Consider the following 20,371-nt stretch of genomic DNA (forward strand, 5'->3'; position numbering starts at 1 on the left):
AAGTAATAAATGTTATTTGCAGTTAACAATTTTCTTTTTTCTTTATTACAATATTTATGGCAAGACTAGGTATTCCCTTTAATAATTCCCTTTTTGGGGATAGATCATTCACACCCAGTTAATGGACCATTGATAATCGCTACATGTTGTTTCATGCGGTTTTCTCTATTTCTAATTAAGTGTGATAACATACTTGTGACTTAAGTAACTTAGAGAAATTAACTAGACTTATTTAAGTTAAATTATTATTATTATTATTTTAAACACCAGGTAAACTAAATACTTTGAATTGGTGTATTTACATTAAAATTTATGTAATTTCCTATACCTATATATTATTTTTTTTCTATTGCAAGATCCTTCAACTTTTCAATATGTCTACCGGATGTCTACTGTCTAACTTAAAACCAACTGATTTATTTCAAACTGTGTACACTTAGATGAATTTCATAAATTTGTCTTATTTGACCTGATCAAGATCGCCAGGATAAAATATTCTACAAAGAGCCAGTGAAACAATTTAGTTGATTCTATCATTAATGTGTGTTCTTTAGTTTTTATTAGTATTTATTATTTCTCAATTACCAGATGACGGAACCAAAAGGTTTTCCGGGAATATCCGTTCTATTAAACGGAATTATTGCTTGAACTCTTGGCATTTATACACCACCCGTGTGTGCCTGTAATTATATTTGCCCAATATGTGTGTGGGAGGCTAATATATATTTGAAGGTCCCAAAGAAATTTATCAGTGTTTCTCCAGCCTCGACAGCTGTTGCTTCACAAATATTAAGTATTTCTTATTATAAGAACCGTGGTTTATACATTATTAGATTAGTGGCCGTTGATCAGAAGTTTAGTTTACAAAAAGTGAGTAATTTAAATTTAATGTGTTCACCTGTTGCTTTTATTTAGTTTTTGATTAAATGTTTTAGGTTTTATTTAAAAAAGTACTTTTTATTATTTTTGGTTTTGTGAATAATATAATCCTTTATAATAAATGTTTATTGGAAAATGGATATAAGCATTTTAACAATGAAATAGCAAGCGATTATTAAATATTTCACAAATTTGAAAATTTCTCAAAATATTTCAGTGCACATTATTCTTTTTATTATTTAGATTTTCATAATAATTATCAATACATTAATACCTATTAATACCAGTGTAGCATTATATAATCTGTGCTATTAAGGCATAAGTCATAAGGCATTGACAGTAATCTGTCTGTATGTGAGTCTGTCGGTCGCAATGCTGCATCTTATAAACCTTGATTGTAAGAGAGTTGAAATTTTCAGAGATGATATTTATGTTTCCGCTATGACAAAGAAATAATAAAAAAGTCCAGGGTAAGCAAGGTTTTTTTTAACCCGGTTTGCAATTTCAATTCAAAGATTCTTACATACAGGTTTTAAAATGGGCAACAGCAAATACGAGGCGAAAAATATTCCATAGACATATTTTGAGTTTGGTTTTTTTACACAACGTCTTTTTTGAATCTATTTTCTTACTAATCCGCCCCGGCTTCGCCCTTGGTACATATATAGACTAAAGCCTTCCTCAATATCTATCTAACACTGAAAGAATTCGCGCAATTAGAGCGTTCAACCAAACAAACAAACTTCAGCCTCACACTAGTCTAGATTAAAGTATTATAATTTATTACAACCTACACTTTAAGCTGTGGCTAAATGAAACAAACCCGAAGTATTTCATTAGGCAACCGGTCGTAAATAAGTTCACCCCAAGTGAACTAGTGAAGCAAGGTGAAAGTTCACGTGTTGTACAAATCGTTTTTGCTGTGGGATAAGTGAAAGGCGGAAAATTCCTTCTCTTCGCTTCGCCTGCGTTATCAAAGAGTAGCCGATGTGCACCGAGTTTATATCCAGGTACAAACATCATGCCTTAAAATCGCTTCTCCGCAACGTGAAAGAAGGACAAACAAACACATTTTCTACTTTAAAATATCAGTAATTATATTACATGGGGGATATTATTGCCTTTGTTTTTGAGTCTTCTGCTAATAAAAATTCAGAAGTAGTTGAAAAGAATTAATAGATTTTTTTATGATTATTTAGTTTCTTTCGCGCGTCTTAACCCGCTGTGTCACGCGGTATCAACGGACAAAGAGAGTATTTGTTTAACTTATGTGTTATTCTGGTACATAAGCTACATCAGTACAAAGTATAATCAAAAAGCGTTTAGTACTTTTCACGTGGAAAAGAAGCAATGTATGTTAAAATTTGATACATTCTCACTATATTCTGCGTTTGTTACATTTGTGGGATTTATATATAAAATATTGTTATGAGCATTGTATGAGCCTACATGAAGAATTAAAATGACTAAATTCAAAGACGACTATTTAATTCTGTTAGGTTACCTAATGCTGTGACTGGTGATGTAATAGTATATAAAAAAGACTATGCTTAACTAAATTTTCCCCGATGAGTACAATCTGAAGGTCTTCAAGAGTAGAGTGAACAGGTACCTTCTAGGGAAGCGCGTTACAGCCTAGAGCACATCTCAGCTTACCATCAGGCGAGATCGTGGTCAAGCGCTGCCCTATTAAAGATAAAAAAATGATTGCCTGTAAAGTCGGTTTTACGGGCGAAGATTTTACGTGACAACGTCTTTTTCTCGGTAGAATATTTATTGATATGAATATTATTAAATTGCACAATAGAAACAAGGAATTGAATGAAAATAAGAATTGCACAAATTTTAACTATAGAAAATATATTTTGTTTACTAAAAAGACAGAGACAGAGACACAAGCACGCGCCGATTCAATGCGCCTAATTCTCTAGTGCTGCGCGCGCGGCGGACCGATCATAGTTCGGTGACTCATCGAAACGTTACCGGGCGATACACTTTTTCATAAGTGCCTCCGAGCCGCAACCTAATTTAAGACGTTGTCACGTCAAAAAATAAATAAACAAAGTAAAGAAATGTACCGTTTTTCCGCCAAAGATCAACTCTTACACCACGCCAAGGTGTTAACCGCGACCCTCACCCGAAGGTATTATTAAGTGATTAGTTACAAAGATCGAGAGCGTTTATGCAAATTTTATCTACTTTTTCACAAAGGGATAAGTAATTCAAATTGATTCAAAAGCAGGGATTAATTGAAGGTTCTATTCATGTGCATTTTAAATTTTTAGTGTTTTATGTTAAAACGCCGGGGGTCGCCTTTTCAAATCTTACTTGAATGTTCGCACCATGCATTTCGATAACAATTAGATATATAATAGTTTTCTTAGTAGTTCTTAGTGGTCCACCCCTTTTTCCTTCATGGTACATAATATATAACCTCCAACACTCGGGAATCACGCAAAAAAATAAGAAATTTTTTAGCTCTTTCGAAATCAGTAGCTTAACTGAGATTAGCGCATTAAAACAAAGAAACTCTTCAGCTTTATATTATTAGTGTAGATAGTGTAGATAAATAGGACCCAGAAATGAACCCTTTGGAACGCCAGACATATTTTATCAATAACATTACGTCACAATAAACAAGAACTAAAGAAAATCCAATTAAAATCTAATCCCCGAGCTTCAGATTTAATTCTTGTTAAGTCGAAGATCTAATAAAGTATAAAGTTGGTTTGTCTAATGAGTTTTATGGATGGTCGACCCAGTAAAACGCAATCGATCAGACATTTTGTTTGAATTTGTTCAGTGTCTCGTTTTTATTCTGTTTAGTGAACATTTATTTGGTAGAGATCGGTTTCAAAGATTTATTACGTTGCGTCTTCAATACGTTTCAATTAAGACGTTTTTAGTTATAGTGTACGTAAAATATTAAAAATTCATTTACGTAAATAATTTATATTATATGCTTCGCTTAGCTTTTTGTTTAACTGTACGATGATTTTGTACTGTAAAATAAAATAATAGAAAAATTTTACTTTTGTAAGCAAGATTCAACCCGCAATATAAACATATTATTAAATTTCATATTAATGCTATCATCATATCCTCTTATTAAAATTATACGTTTGAAGACATATATAGCGTTAGCAAACCAAATGAAATCCACTTATTACATTTACTATAATTGTTATGGTTTAAAAGCTGGCTGACTAAGGTAAGGTTCTTCTCTTCCAGGTGCCGAGATGTTCCGAAGGCGCGGTGCCGATGGCGGGGGCTGAGCGCGCTCGGCTAGGCGCCCATGCGCGCCTGCCTCCTCGTGTGTGCGGCGCTCGCGCTCGCGGCGTGCCGGCCGCGCGCCGCCGCCGCCACGCACGCCACGCACGCCACGGAGCCCGCGCGCCTAGAACACATCAAAACACAAATTCTGGCCAAGGTTACTTTAATATTGGCGATATAATAACCCTCAAATCGCCCAATATAATATCATAATATAAGAGGTCCTACAAACGTAAGAAAATATAGAATAATTAAAAGAAGATCTAAGCTAATAATAGAATCTCAATGCTGAATTACCAAAAACCCACGCACCTAAGATCTTATAAATATAACATAATATTTATAATAAGTACACGTAAAAACACCAACTATACAAAGCCACATAAACCTTAACAGCTAGGGGAACAAACAATTCCCTTTTTTAAACGATAAATGCCTATTATAGACAAGACATAAAACCATGCTTACGTTTAAGTTTATTCACGCATAACTTACAATTTACCAGCTGGGCCTCTCCTCCCGTCCCACGCCCCTCGGGACGCCCCCACGTGACGTCGTGCGCCAGATCCTGGCGAGGGCGGACACGCACCCCGAGCCGGCGGCTCCCCCAGAGCAAAGCATGCGGGAGATCATTGCAATCGCGCATAGAGGTGAAGTTGGTTACATCAGCTCAAGTTACACATACTTAACTCATGCTGAAGTCAAAGTGATGAATAGGTTTCAAACTAGGAAGAAAAAGGAATAAAGAATGTTTATTTAACACCACATAATGTTAACGAAATTATAATAAAAAGGTGAACTTATAACTAATCCGTGTAGTGCTAAAAACGGTAACTGATTGAGCCCCTGTACTAGTGTAGGCTATAGATGAGGTCACTATAAATAAATCAAACACGACCGTGGTGGAGCAGACTTACCAGCCGCGTGGGTAAATGAGTGACAATATTGCGTAAGGCATTTTTGGTCCACCAAAATAGGGAATATTTTTATCGTATATAAAATATTCTAGTAGGAAATTAGTTATACATGAGTTTCAATCCGCGCACCGATACTGTATTGATTTATATTATTAATAATGCTGAGTTGCCTGCTAGCGATATTTTTTTAAGTAAGTCGCAGCCTGCAAGGACTATTCAAGTAGGAGGACAGTAATTTCATCCTTGATAGATGTCATAAGTTGCTGTTCATAAAATATATGAATTTAATAGGTATTTTGATAGACAATATTCTTTTAATTTGCTTCGTTTAGTTGTTTATTATTAAATAATATTTTATAAGTAATACACTATAATATTACAAATAACATCGACACAAATGAACAAAATTAAATGTTAATTAATCGATTTTTAGCTAAGTCACTAACATATATATACTAACATTGAAAAGACTACTACTTCGTATTTAGTTGTTTAGATTAGGTTTGCAAGAAAAATTGCATTATACATTGAACATTTATGTAAATTTAACTACCTGCGTCTACACTAACAAAATGATGACCTAGTTTCGGTTATTATAGTTTTGTTGAAAAAAACCTACCCCATTCCGCATAATAGGGTTTATTATAACCAAATATTTAGTTTTGCGTAAGTTTAATGTTCTAAGGCTACCGCCCACATACCTCGTTAAACTAAAGTACTTAACCAGTTATAAGTTTACGAAAGCTGTAGAAATGCGATAAAAAGTTTCTCATTAGGGTTGCCCCAGCCTATAATAAAAGTGAACTAGTAACTAAATGTACTAAGAAACATTATGAATGATTAAAAATATACTTTTATAAACCCTTCTACGTATTGTGCGACTCAACCTTTATTTGATAAAACATGTGTATTTTAAAGTTGTTTTATAAATGATATACTAAAATCCCAAATCACTACCAATTAAATATTACACCAAAATAACATTTCTTCACAAAATATTGCTTGAAAATATACATCACAGTGGCAACCCTAAAAGTATAGAAGTATTTTCTTTTCTTAGCTAGATGTTGCAAAAAGTCTGCTTTCGATTTTTACATTACCATAAGTGATACATTCCCAATATTTTTATATTTCGCACAGTCATCGTCTGGGGCAAACAATCAAATAGCTGTATTTAAGATGTCTGACACAAACATTTAATTTGGTGAAAAGCAATAACTCAAGCTGAACGGTTTCTATCTTTTATCAAAATCTTTGAAAATTTCTATCGAGATATATCTGTGGACAAATATCATTTTGCAATTGAAAGGGAAAGTGATTGCTTATATTATATATTTACAGTATTAAGATACGGTTTATACATGTATAATATAAGTTTTTAATATCTTAATATTTACAACTATTATTACTGAATTTTTGGGAACTCTAAATATGAACTGTTAGGTTTTTTTTTTAATTTCTCTGTTTATTTTAATACCTTTTGAATAACTGGCTGGTTATTCGAGAGGTATTTTTATTAATTTATGTTTGGTTTGTATTTATTGGACATATGTTTTTAGTTTTGAATTTTTTAAATAATGGAAATTTCTTACGACAGTATGTAAAATTGAGTCGTTCATACTTGAGATATATGATATATCAATTTATATTAAATAAATGTATTATATCATTTTATATTATAAGTAAATAAATATTAAATCGGTGATACGAGATGACCCATTAAGACTAATCATTGATAATAATACTTTTTATATTATTATGTGAAGAATGTGTATTTTGAGGCATACATTAAAATTTCTTATATTTATTTAATTTAATAAATTTTAAAATATTATTCACTAATAACAATTGTTTCAGCTTTATTTCCAGGTATATTTTATTTTTTTATGAAAAATATATGTAAAGCACACTTAATGGATATTTATGTAGTGGTTATAAATACAATTTTCTTTGAAATAACATATCTAGCTCAGCAATCGTGGAAAATGCTCAATAAAATTCGATGAAAAGTCGGCAACAGCAAAAAGGATAAAGATTTTCAATCAGGTAAGATTACAAAATAGAATTATATTTATTTACTCATGTGTATTTATTATATGAAAATCAAATTGTCGTGTGTAAGCCCATCTCCTGGATTAGATGTTTGATGAAACCGACACCTGCTATAATAAACATTAGCTAAGTCGCGATCTCAATATTTCATTCTCGCAAGATTTCATTCAGATCGGTTCAGCTGTTTTTGTGTAAAAGAGTTAAAACTACCATCAATATATTTATATTAACTTTTATTCTGGAAACTCGCAAGAAATCGTGGGATGAGGTTAGCAAACTAAATGCAGTTTTAATAATTTCAGGTCATATAGAGGGGTGCAGATGAATCTGATGCATTTCGTAGGTGAGTATCTTAAAAAGGTGATTCGATAATAAAAAGTCGAAAAGTCGGTTAAGTGCGAGTCGGACATTAAGGGTGCTATACAAACTAAAGAGCAATTGTTGAAAAAATTGGTCACCCATCCAATTTATGACCGTGCCGACAGTTGCTTAACTTCGATTGTTTATGGATACAACAACAGAAATACATCATATCTCAAAATGTTACCGTTTAATTATCCCGGTTTATGAATACAATCTTGTCACGTTTTGTTCTTTGGATACGGAACTCTAAAAATAAAAATAATCTATGTCTATATTTATATCTTAAAGTACTAAGGAGATTTTTTTATAAGAATTGAATCTAACAATACTACGTTATGTTAGATGGGTCATCTATCAGCATATTAAATTACAACGTAATCCGATCAGCAGTTTTTGCGTGAAAAGCAATCAAATATCTCGCCTTCCATACAAACTTTGGAATTTATAATATTAGCAGTATTCTCTTAACAACTGGAAAGAAAAACGAAATAAAATTTGCCGCCTTACGACGTGCCAACATTGTTAGAATCGAATAGAAAACCCCGCAAATCGTAAAGTTTTCGTTTACTGCATACAAAAAATTGTATTTTATTTTATTCCCTTGATACGGTTCAGTTTATTTTCATTTGCGAGTAGCTTTTCGCTCGCGACATATCGCGTTATTATGTGACAGTTAATATACATTTACATGTCCCATTCAATCCTATAACATACCTTTTATTTTGAGGAGGGAAGTCATGCATAGATACCCACGGCACTCAAAGAAGGAGCCGTGGGTTATGTCGGATCTCTATCGACTAATACTCCACTTTGTTCCATCAAGCCGCTTTATTGAGCCACGGATGCTAGTTGGTATTCGTCCGCGACCATCCTATAAGATACATTTATCTTCACCTTGTAATTCTTTCATTGTTATTTTTTAAATTCTAAATACATCAAGAGAAATTAGTGAGAGAGTATAATTACTTATCACTGAATATTAATTCAGAATGAAATTTCCCTATTGCGTGGCAAAAATACACATACTTAAGACAGATAGCAGTCTCTACCAGGCAACCCTAACTGTAAAAGAAAATAAATATCCAATGAACATTCCTTAACACTTGTCTCATTTCTAGTATTGACTGAGCAGATAAACATCCCAGACCTTATTAACGAGCGAGTAATCAATCTTTAATTTAGATCATTCCTAGCCTTTCTGAAATTTTGTGTTTACTCGTATCCTTTTCCCCACCCTTCCCAGACCATTCCTTTATTACAATCGTCAAATCTTTCCATATTCTTTACACCTTAAAAGCGTTTAACGTATTGGCAGCGGCCTTATCCCTGCAAATGTTCAAAGGCGGTAATAAACCGAGTTGAGCTGATCAGATGCACGCTATTACGTAAAAAAGTAAATTTCCTAACTAGTACTTTTAAAAACATCTCCGTTAGAGTCAGGGGTCCCTTGTAAATAAACAGTAAACACAGAAACACAAAGGCCTGTTAGCAGCCATTTATAAGATGTTCATATCTCATACAAGTTTTTATTATAACAGTAATATTATCCTTTCAGAATGTATTATGCAATAGGAATTGGACGACCGCCAGGCAGATATGACCAGAGTTGTGGATTCGTAATTCCTTTGAAAAATATTCGAGTTTGTTTTTTTTTTGGAGAATGCACTCACATAATTATTACTACCAGCGATTTGATGTTTTAGAATTTTTTTGAAATTAAATTCAATGTAAATTCTTCTTATATGTGTTTTTATAATTAATAGCTATATAAGAAATAAATATCATCAAATCAGTACAGCAGTTTTTACGTAAAGCCGGACAAAAGAGTGACCGACGAAAATTATAAGCTGATTTTTATTGGCTGAAGTTTCTTATGAAGTATGAAGACTATCTTTTTACTTTTTATTCAATACTAGCTACGCCCCGCGTTTTCACCCGCGTAAGTCCGTATCCCATAGGAATATCGGGATAAAAAGTTTCCTATATGTAATTCCAGTTGTCTATCTATCTACGTACCTTTAATTTGAATTTAACAGTTTTTTTTATATATATAGAATAGAATTTACAGTTTGTATTATACTAGAGTGTGTAGTGAATTTGCTCGGGCTTAAGCGATAACATTTTCTATTTTAATTATTATAAAGTTGATTTGTGATATTCAAATTGCAACTTAGGACAGGAAAGATTAAGAAAAAACAAAATTAATTCTCCTAGTTTCAAAAGGCAAGAGGAGCAAGTGATAGGTACCGTTTTATGGTATGTTATAATATACAACTGCACGGATGGGGTTGAAATATTCCATGCAAATAAATGTAATGACTTAGGCATCCGACAAAATGGGGGATGAAAGTTTGTACCATGAAAACTTATTAGGACCGCGCGGGCAAAGCTGCGGACAACACCTAGTTGCGTTATAAATTCCCTTGGGCCTAACACACCGGCGGGACACCACATATAGTAAATTGTTTAAAAGAAAATCATGATTTCAAATAACGATATAATTTCCACATTAGTTATACATTACCAGAAACATACTTTAAAAGTCATTGGATCAAATAAAAATGGATTTCGGACGTGCAATGTATCATATCTGTTATGAATTATTTGAGCCAAAATCTTGTGGATTTATTTAGTTCAAGGGCTGCATCGCTCATGCCAGTGTATACTTGGCAATATACTCCGATTTTACAGTTAACTAGTTGTTTACCCCGGCCTTGCGTGATTGCTAAACTCAGAAACTGTTTCAGACACTTACAAAATGATGATTTTTTTTGGAATTAAAATTTTCTTACCTTTAAAAGATCCAACGAAAAACGTAATGGAATGTAACCAATGGAGTACGAAATAAGTCAATATTCTAGGAACAATGACGGCAAAAATCAATCAATTAGAAGCGTAAGGGTAATCCTACTTATATGATAAATGCAAAAGTTGGTAAGGATTTGTGTCTTTTTGTTGCTCTTTCACGCAAAAACTACTTAACCGATTGCAATGAAATTTGGTACGTAGACAGCTGGAAAACTAGAATAACACATAGGCATAAGTTTATAATAATTAAGGTTCATAATATCTGTCATAAATAGGTCCGATCTAGTCTAAAGGAGTCAATTACATATAAACATGCAGGTGAAGCTAATGTAAAAGCTAATTATAACCAAAGGACAATAGTTGCACAGAAAATCTAAAATTTGACACAATTTAAATCCGTTTATTCCAGTACATAAAACTTAATATACGGCCTAGACGCATTTAGGACAATCTAGATGGCTAGACCATTTCGGTACAAGCCAAAATGGCTTACTTAAGAAAATCTGGAGCCAATCCATTATTCCAGCTCTCAAATGGCTGTAATCTTTCAATTATCTTATATAATGTTACTGTGAATAGGAAAAATGTATGTCTGTGTGAACAACTTCAAAAAAGGTTAATCTGCCTATGGATCAGATTTTCAATATAAGGGATTTAATTTTTATTAAAGATACAACACTAAGAAATTTTAATTGTATTAACAGTTTTAGCATAATTGGGTAACAAACATTTAGGTATATATCCAAAATATCACATTTATTATATCGGTATAAATGTAAAATATATAAGAACATAAAAGGAAACATATGTTTTTGCGTGTGAATGTTTGTACCTAATGTTTTCTCATAAATTCTAACTGATATGTTCAAACCAAATTTTCAGTCAATTGATTTCAAAAATTCTTACACCATTACAAAGTTGCATTATTCTTGAGTGGCACGGGCTATATTTTATGGCAAGCGGTCCGACCCGGCTTGCATATATAGTGTATAGCCGACCTGAATAAATGGGCTAACACTGAAAAAATTTTTCAAATCGGACCAATAGTTCCTGAGATTAGTGCATTCAAACACTCAAACTCTTCAGCTATAAAAAATAGTATAGATTACCCAGGCAAAACCGGGCGGTGCTAGTACTAGTGCCTTGTATCAGATACTTATAAATATTTGTCTTTATTTAAATGCAGATTTATGGAATGCTGGTTTCAATATAAAACGTGCTGCGGTCGTGATCCTACCTAAAACATACAATTTTATTTAATAATACTGTGTAGAATTATTCTAAATAATGTTAAAAAACACTTTAGTGATAGAATCAAATAATTCAACGAATTACTTTCGCAGTATTCCTATCCTATACTCGATAATAAAATAAACACTTGAAAGTATTAATTTATTGCCACTAGTCCTAGTAGGATAGCTACTATAATATTATAAATGCGAAAGTTTGTAAGGATGTTTGTTGCTCTTTCACGCAAAAATTTCTGAACGGATTGCAATGAAATTTGGTACGTAGACAGCTGGACAACTGGAATAACATATAGGCAACTTTTGATCCCGATACTCCTACGGGATACGGACTTGAGCGGGTGAAACCGCGGGGCGCAGCTAGTTCTTCAAAAGCTTACACAGTTTTAATTAAATCTATCCATTTAATGTGGGTCAAAATCAATCCGAAGGGAGTCGGTTACATACAAACATACGAGCTAACGAGCGCATTAAAACCTACTTACACCTGTGTATATCATTTTCAGATCGCCATGCATCTAAAGCAGGATTCAGCTGGAAGGACACGGCTCGAGTGCAAAATATATGGGAGATTAAGGTAAAAGCAGTTGTTTTATTAAAAAAGAAACATAACTCTATTTGTATTAGTCAGATGAAAACAAAGGTCCGCCTCGTGACCAATTTTTTTCTATTCTCTCAAAATTTCTCATTTATAAAGCACTTCAATGCTATAAAACTAAAAATTAAATTTAATAAAGGCCGCGTTCCATCGATACAATATTGTAATCATTGAAATAATGTTTCGTATTGGTTGTGATGGTTCGTAATCATCTCAATAGATGGCGTGAGGTAACGCTTAGGCACATTAAACCGAAAGAGTAGCAGATTACTGTGGCGGGATCACGGGTGGCCGAGAGGCTAGGCTTTGCTACGGTTTGGCGAAAAACGGGGCTTCGAATTCTACCTCCTGATACAATTTTTTCTATTCTTTCGTTTCACACGTGTTAGTCCGTATCCCGTAGGAATATCGGGAAAAAAGTTACCCATATTTTATTCCAGTTGTCCAGCCGTCTACGTACGAAATTTCATTGCAATCGGTTCAGTAGTTTTTGCTTGAAAGAGCAACAAACACCCACACACATCCTTACAAACTTTCGCATTTATAATATTAAGTAGGAAGTAGGATTTCAATACTATAAAACTAAAAGTTAAGTTAACCAAGTTAAAAAAAAAAAAAAAAAACCTTCAATTTCATCAATCCAATCACCTTTTTTCACTAATCGATTAACTATTCAAAAAGAAACTGATACAACTTCATTCGGCTACCACTTATTATAGTTTGAGTTACTACCCTATTGAGTCATGGTCACTTACACAGGTATATCTCAGATGGTGATCTTTTTGCATACCCTTGACACGGATATGCGTATCTTTTTAGTGTACAGGAAATCCACTTCTACAGTTTTATTTAAGATTTAATTATATGTGTTGATAACTGCAACACACATGGCTTTCGAGTACAGTGGCGCCATCTGTGGCTAAATTAACAAGCTCTGTATCTTTTCTACGAGTTGCAGCGTTCCACTTATATTATTCATAGATGGCGCTGGGATAAAAAGTAATATAATCGGTATAATCAGCGTAAGTTATATATTGATGTGATAATATACAAAAGGCGTAACCTTAAGAATGTGGCACGTAATTCATACAGTGAATACCTAGTTGTATTAATGCGAATTAAACACTGTCTCTTTTGCATTTTGGATAAAATTTGATGTAGTTTAAGACCCGAGAAAGGACATAAGATACTTTTTTCCCGGTTATCCTACTGATTGTCTATCTTTCCTACCCGACTACCTGAGCGAAGCTGTCAGCGGAAAGCTAGTAAATTAAAAATTAACACATATAGTACACGAGAAAATATAAACATAATTAAAATTAAAAGAATGTACTAGTATATACGATAGTGTTTACAAGACCCATTATAATGGACTCAAATAAAAACTTAATTAGGTATTAGGCAGAGATACTATTAGATATTAAATACTATATAAATTTCATATAATCTGATAGGTACTTCTTTGCCATACACTTATTAGGCTGTCTTTTAATTGTTTATTTTTTATTTCAGGCATCCTGCAATGTAGATTACCAGCTATACGTCGGCGCTGAGATTTTATATTTTATTTTTAGAGACTTAAATTTAATTGATGGTAAATTCTACACAATCTACCAAATTTTGTTAATATTATATGAAATTTAATAAATAGATATGACGAAATCCCTTCATTTATTTCAAATTAATAATTATATCCTAAGAATTATCTTTAGCAGATAAGTCATATTATTTAACAGAGGATCTTATCAGCTCAAACTCCAACATTTATAAATAAGACTTCTCATAAAAGCACTTTTGAATCAGTTTTTACGGAGAAGAGTTGGCAAGAAACTGTAGTTGCTATATAAGATCCACTTCATCGGATTAAATAAGCAAGTTTTAGAAATTTTTTAAACATTTCATTCTGCATGTCTATATGTCTAAATTTTATTCAATACAAATACAAAAAAACACACACATGCATACGGATTGTATCTTAATCAAAGGCCTCGGCCGACTCTGTCGGTACACAGAGTACACTCATAAAGATGCAATGGACTTAAAATGCATTGATTGTACTTAAAAATAAATGAAATTACTATGTTACTTTAAGAATAATTAACAAAAACACATTACGATTGCCCGTATTAGCATGGTTTTTAATCTATTAGTTAAATTAACAACCTGAACATATCAGAATGTGTAGGGATCTGTGAAATTATATGCATTTCTGTGCTTTTAGCATTCAGAGGCATCCCGGCCGTGTGAGGGCACGAACTATCCGAGTGCAGACGCATGTCTCAACTGATATTATTACAATAGCAAAACAAATGGGCTGTTCACCTCTCTTTTAATGGGTTTTTTGATGCGCGATACATATGTATTATTATTGTATTCAAGAGGAACAACACTATTTTACTATCTATAAATTTGCCAATCGCTTTGTTTATTATTTTATGGGAGGTTTTTCATCATCCTGAGTGAGAATTGGCTGGATTTTAAGAGCAGCTATAGAGATGTTAAAAGCAGTGGTGGCTCAGTGGTGAGGACCTCGGACTTCAAAATCGATAAGTCGGGGTTCGAGACCCGGCGAGCGCGCAGAAAATAAATTGATTTTTCAATTTATCTGCGCATGTAGATAACATCACCACTGCTTAAACGGTGAAGGAAAACATCGTGAGGAAACCGGCATGTCCAAGAATTAAAAGTTCGACGGCATGTGACATCTGCCAACCCGCACTTGGCCAGCGTGGTGGATTATGGCCTGAACCCTCATAGGAGGTCTGTGTCCCAGCAGTAGGAACATATATGGGCTGATGATGATAGAGATGTTGCCGGCGATTCTCTATAGAAACTGCTTCCCGAACAGCTGGTAAATGTACAACTAATATGTATTGACAATTCAAAAATGGTTTAAAAAGTCTATTTGAATGAATAAAAGTTTGAGTTTGAGTTTTCGTGTGTACATAATGTGATAATATCTTTGGCATAGCTTGTAGAGAGCGCTGCCGTCAGATAGTTCTTAGAGTAGGATTTTTAATATATTTTTTTCTTCATATGAATGAAGTAACGTTACATTTATGATATTAGTATGGCATACATTCCAAATGTGTTAACGGATTAATTATTTATTTTAAACTGAGTTTGATTGTTTTGTTAAATTGAAAATTATAATATGTGACTACACACTGTCTGCAATGATTTTATGAAACTTAATGACTTTTTTAAGCCTTTCTCCTATTACTAAGAGCAAAAAAGTGTAGTACAGTTTTCGTGTAGAAACAGCCCTCCTAAAACAGCGCATATATGTCATTTTTCATTGATTTTTCCTCCACATGCAGTGTGAGCTTTTAAATATAATAAAACGTTATATATACAACTATCACAGAACATTTACCTCAGCAGTATATCGTTAAACTTTGACTGTCATTTATTTGTTCCCAACTGATAATGCGTATTATTACAAATTGTTATTGTAGTAGATAACAAGGCCAATGTTTCTGTGTATTGGTACATATAATATGTTGAATACAGTTCCGGATGTAGGAGAGGAATAAATTATGTTAGAGCTCAGTTGGAGCTGGGGTTCGCCTGATGGTGAGCAGTCACCAGCGTTCTGGAACTATACATGGGTTGGGCGACTGTTATTGCGTTGTTCGCTTTTAAGGGGAAAGCAATAAGGAAAGGATTAATGATGGGTATAAAGAATCGTAAGGGACGGGTGAGAAAAATGATACCGGCCTCTGGCTCCCCAACTTAATAAACGAAACACAGTAGCATGCTACTATTTCTCGCCAATCGTTTGTGGTACCTTCCCCAGTGCAAGCTGGCCGAATTAGTGCTCGACTACCACATTAAAATTTTCTTAATATACACATATCTTTTATTCCCAAAATAATACAGCTAAACAGTATATTTAATACGTCTTTCATCGTAATATATTCAGTGAAGCAGATACCATTAAAATCATAAGGACGTAAAAGAACTTCGACCATGTGTTTCATTAAAAGCAATCAGCTTTATTTCACTTATTAAATGAATGGATTCGTGCTTCTCGCAATAAAACCTCAAGTTCCTGGCAACAGATAGTAACATTGTAAAGTATAAAATTGCAACTTATCATTATTATTGGCGGATGTTACGATATCTCTTGCACGTGTCAATATTAGATGAATCATTTGAGAAAATCATTTTGTAGGACATCTAGGTACTAGAAAATAGGCATGTGCACTTTGATCTATTAGCATTCAATAATAATAATACACTTAATTTATACGGCACAAATAAGAACATATTATAATATGACAATAATTATTTTTTACAATAAAGCCAGCTCCCCGGAGAGGGAAGCACCACTCCAGATACTAAAATGGGACCACATGACCACTTTAATCGGTTAAAACCCACGGAGTTATCCAGCAATAAAACCAAAAAAAATGCAGCCAAATTGAGAACCCCCTCTTTTTGCAAATGAATTAAGAAAGCCCTTTCATTTCGAGATTATCGTTTGAAAATATATCAAGTATAGAAATTTGCGGACTTATGACTTACTAGCTGCGCCCCGCGGAAATCCTGATGATGATGATGATGAATCCTGAGATTACCCTCAATAAGGTCACAAACTTACGTACTTTACGTCTTTATAATATACTAGCGGTTTCACCCGCGTAAGTCCGTATCCTGTAGGAATATCGGTATAAAAAGTTGCCTATATGTTATTTCAGTATATATAACACGTATAACACGACTCCATTAAGACAAATCTATTTTTCAAGAAAGAAGAAGTTTCAGGATCGATGTAAAAAGAGAATTCAAATTCAAATTTAATTTTATTGTAGAACATATATTTCAAATAGATTTTAGCATATTAAGTAGAATCTTCGACAGTTATGCTGACATGCAATTAATATAAAATTATATCTCACATATATTGAATCCGTATTAAATAACCTTTATTTTCTATGGATAAAAATATTTGGATACAACTATAAGTCATTAGCATCTATTTAATAATTAAACAGATAGCAATTAAAAATTGAACTTTTATGTTTACCCAATACAAATAGTCATTTTTATAAGGTCAGTGTGATATCTATGCACATAAAATACTTAATAATGTTGATTTGTAGTTAAATTTAATACTCAAATAAAATCGTGACATTCTTATGTCATAGCGGGCAACTGAGCTGGTGGTTCGCCTGATGGTAAGCGATTAACACCGCCCATGAACATTCGCAAACGTAGTTCGTCTGCGAAAGCGCTGCCTTTTTAGGGGTAAGGGAAAAGGAAAGGAAGGAAACTGGCCTCCTGCTCCCCCACTCACAGTACGAAACAGTGACATGCCACTATTTCACGCCGGTTTTCTGTGGGTGTGGTACTTCCCCGGTGCGAGCTGGCCCAATTCATGCTGAAGCGTGCTCGAAATCCACATTAAAACATTAAAAAGTTAATTAAACTAACGTTCAGTTTGGAATATTATAGGAAATATTATTGTTTAAGTGGAAGCGGATACACAATCTTTTAAAGTTGAAATCTGTACATTCCTACTATTATTAAGTATATTAAAATATATACGAAAGTAACTCTGTATGTTCACGCCTGAAACACTTGACCGATTTGGATCAAATTTAGTATAAAGATAGATACGAAAGGAAGATTTACCCCGGTAATCCCATGGGATCGGAAAAATATGTGAGAAAAACATCTTTATTTCCTTTGACTATGCGGGCGAAGCCGCGGGAGGAAAGCTAGTAAGTTGTGTACCATTTTATAATGTAACTATGATATAACGCATTCTTATCACACTGATAATAGCAGACCCTGGAAATATTGTTCTGCCCTAACACCCTTAAGAGTATTAAAAATGTACAAAATCCGAATAGAGGTCCACATAGTTAGCATAGTCTCCGACGCTGACATTTAAAAATCCTCCATAAATCATTCATAAATCCTTCATAAATCCGGCGTCGTACGTATAGAGTAACAAACCCAAAAAAAAAAATACATTCGCTTTGAGAACAATCTTTTATATTTAAGAACATCGGTTAAAAATGCATAAACAAATTTAAATCGATTCGAAGCAATTTTATAAACATATCATAAGTAACACTCGTGTTTTTTTAAATTACTATATTCATAATACCGACTGGACTGATTTTAACCATATTTTAACAGAACTCTTAACTTAGATTTAATTAGCTAATGTTACAATATTTATTGTAAGTTATTCGATTGCAATAAAACATATCATTGTCATCTTATCGAAATAACTAGTCATTGAAATAAAATGAAATAAAATTATATATTAAAAAGACTTAAAGACTAATATTATAAATGCGAAAGTTTGTAAGGATGTGTGTGTGTTTGTTGGTCTTCCACGTAAAAACACTGAACCGATTGCAATGAAATTTGGTACGTAGACAGCTGAACAACTGGAATAACAAACAGGTAACTGTTTATTCTAGTAGTAGATAGTAGGATTATAATAAAAATCAATCTTAAAATTTAACATATGAAGAAGAGAAATCAGACGAATCCGCGTGTACAAATAATTCGAATAGCACTCGCGTATCATCTGTTTACACGATCAGAACGTTGACCCACACGTATCGTTTATTGTATTTTAATAATTTATCTTTATATGTATAATAATTTTTATAAACACATGTATATTTGTTAATTGTATGGCGATCTACAATTAGATTTTTTTTTATGTATTCTCTATTATCAGCCGCTGTTTCAGAGAAATTTCCACTCTCCATAGTATTCAGTTTCAGTTTTGGCTTTAAAAATACATAACTATACCATTATAATTGAAAATTATTTTAAATACTATCTAGCATCTGCTCGACCCGGCTCCGCCCGGATATCAAGATTCGTGTTTTATCCCAAGGGAGTATTAAATCGGGATATCACCCAAGTCAGCTTATATCCTGTCTGTATACCAAATTTCATCAAAATCCGTACAGTAGGTTCAGCGTGTTTAACGGACAAACATCCAGTGTGATTTAGAATATTCGCTAAACGAAATTAACTCACATCTTAAGCTTCCTTCAATACTAGTCCACGAGCCGAGAGCCGTTTACCAAACTTTATGTATACTTATGTTCAGAGTGCCAAAACAGGCATATCGTAACGGAGCGATTTTATGTCTAGAGATAGGCTAGACAGGTCACTTTTTATTGCGGTGAAACAATGTATTCCCAAAGGAATTCCTTTGAGCGTGTGCGAAATGTTTGTCTACATTAATATTTTAAAGAGGAAAGTTTTGTATTTTTGCATGTATGTAACGTTCTCACGCAAATACTGCTAGACCGATTCCATAATTTTAACATCATTAGTAAGTTAGTTATATCTTCAATTTGTGACTTAGGCGAATTGTACTACAGGTAAAGCCGCGGCGAACAGCTATATTATATAAAATAAATAATCTAGTTTCACACTAAACAACAAAAAGAACTAAATTCCTACTCTTCTTAAAACTCATTAGTTATAATCCTCGACCGAGGTTGGCTGGAGGAAATCGCAGTTTTATCGAATAGGTGATTCCTTGTACAAAATTCTGATATTTGTTTGTGATCTTTTGTATTTTTACAAATAAAGAAATTCTATTAACCGACTCCACTCCTCAATATCTAGAAATGTAATCTCTTATCTTCCTTTAAAACAGTTTAATCTTTTAATCGTTTTATAACTCTAATATAATAAAATCATTCCTAATTACCCCACATTGCTACAGAATACAATAAATATCCACATTTTCTTAGAAATGTTAACGAAAACAATCAGAAAGGAAAACAAAACACAATAATTAGAAAATGAGATTATCAATATTATTTGAATATTGACTGATTCTTGCGACTTTCCTTAGCATAACTTATTTATGTATCTATTAACTGAAATTAAATAAACATATCATTAAAAGTGAGTATTGTCGCGACACATTCGTAAAAATTGCATATTTATCGGACGTGCCGTTTTCGAGATTAGCGTAACTAATTTAAAAATATATAGACCAGCTGCGCCCCGCAGTTTTACTAGAATTTTTGAATAAGGTTATGTTTGCATCACTTATGAATATTTCTATGTAATGTAATAAATAAATAAAAATTACTAAAATCTAATCCGCCTGCATACAGTCAAAACTTCATCAAATTAAATGAGACATTGTTGGCACTAGCTATTATACTTAGTCTGGCCATAAATACTGTTACACTTAATTATAAAAAAATATTACATTTGAATTTCGAATCTGT

General features: G+C 33.1%; 1 protein-coding gene across 2 annotated transcripts in view; it reads left to right on the top strand.

The window, feature by feature from the left end:
* LOC119837594 overlaps positions 1–7,400 on the top strand; it is a 33,006-nt gene extending 25,606 nt beyond the window's left edge. The window contains exons 2-4 of one of the 2 annotated variants that reach the window (XM_038363246.1): positions 4,111–4,309; positions 4,658–4,802; positions 7,038–7,400. In XM_038363246.1, coding sequence (XP_038219174.1) covers positions 4,175–4,309; positions 4,658–4,802; positions 7,038–7,075 — 318 coding nt within the window. In that variant the 5' untranslated portion in view covers positions 4,111–4,174 and the 3' untranslated portion in view covers positions 7,076–7,400. Of the gene's footprint in view, positions 1–4,110; positions 4,310–4,657; positions 5,219–7,037 lie in introns of those variants that run through there. The other variant, XM_038363245.1, reaches the window with a different exon arrangement.
* Positions 7,401–20,371: the final 12,971 nt, after the last annotated feature.

Source organism: Zerene cesonia, chromosome 28 (assembly GCF_012273895.1).
Source record: "Zerene cesonia ecotype Mississippi chromosome 28, Zerene_cesonia_1.1, whole genome shotgun sequence".
Lineage (NCBI taxonomy): Eukaryota > Metazoa > Arthropoda > Insecta > Lepidoptera > Pieridae > Zerene > Zerene cesonia.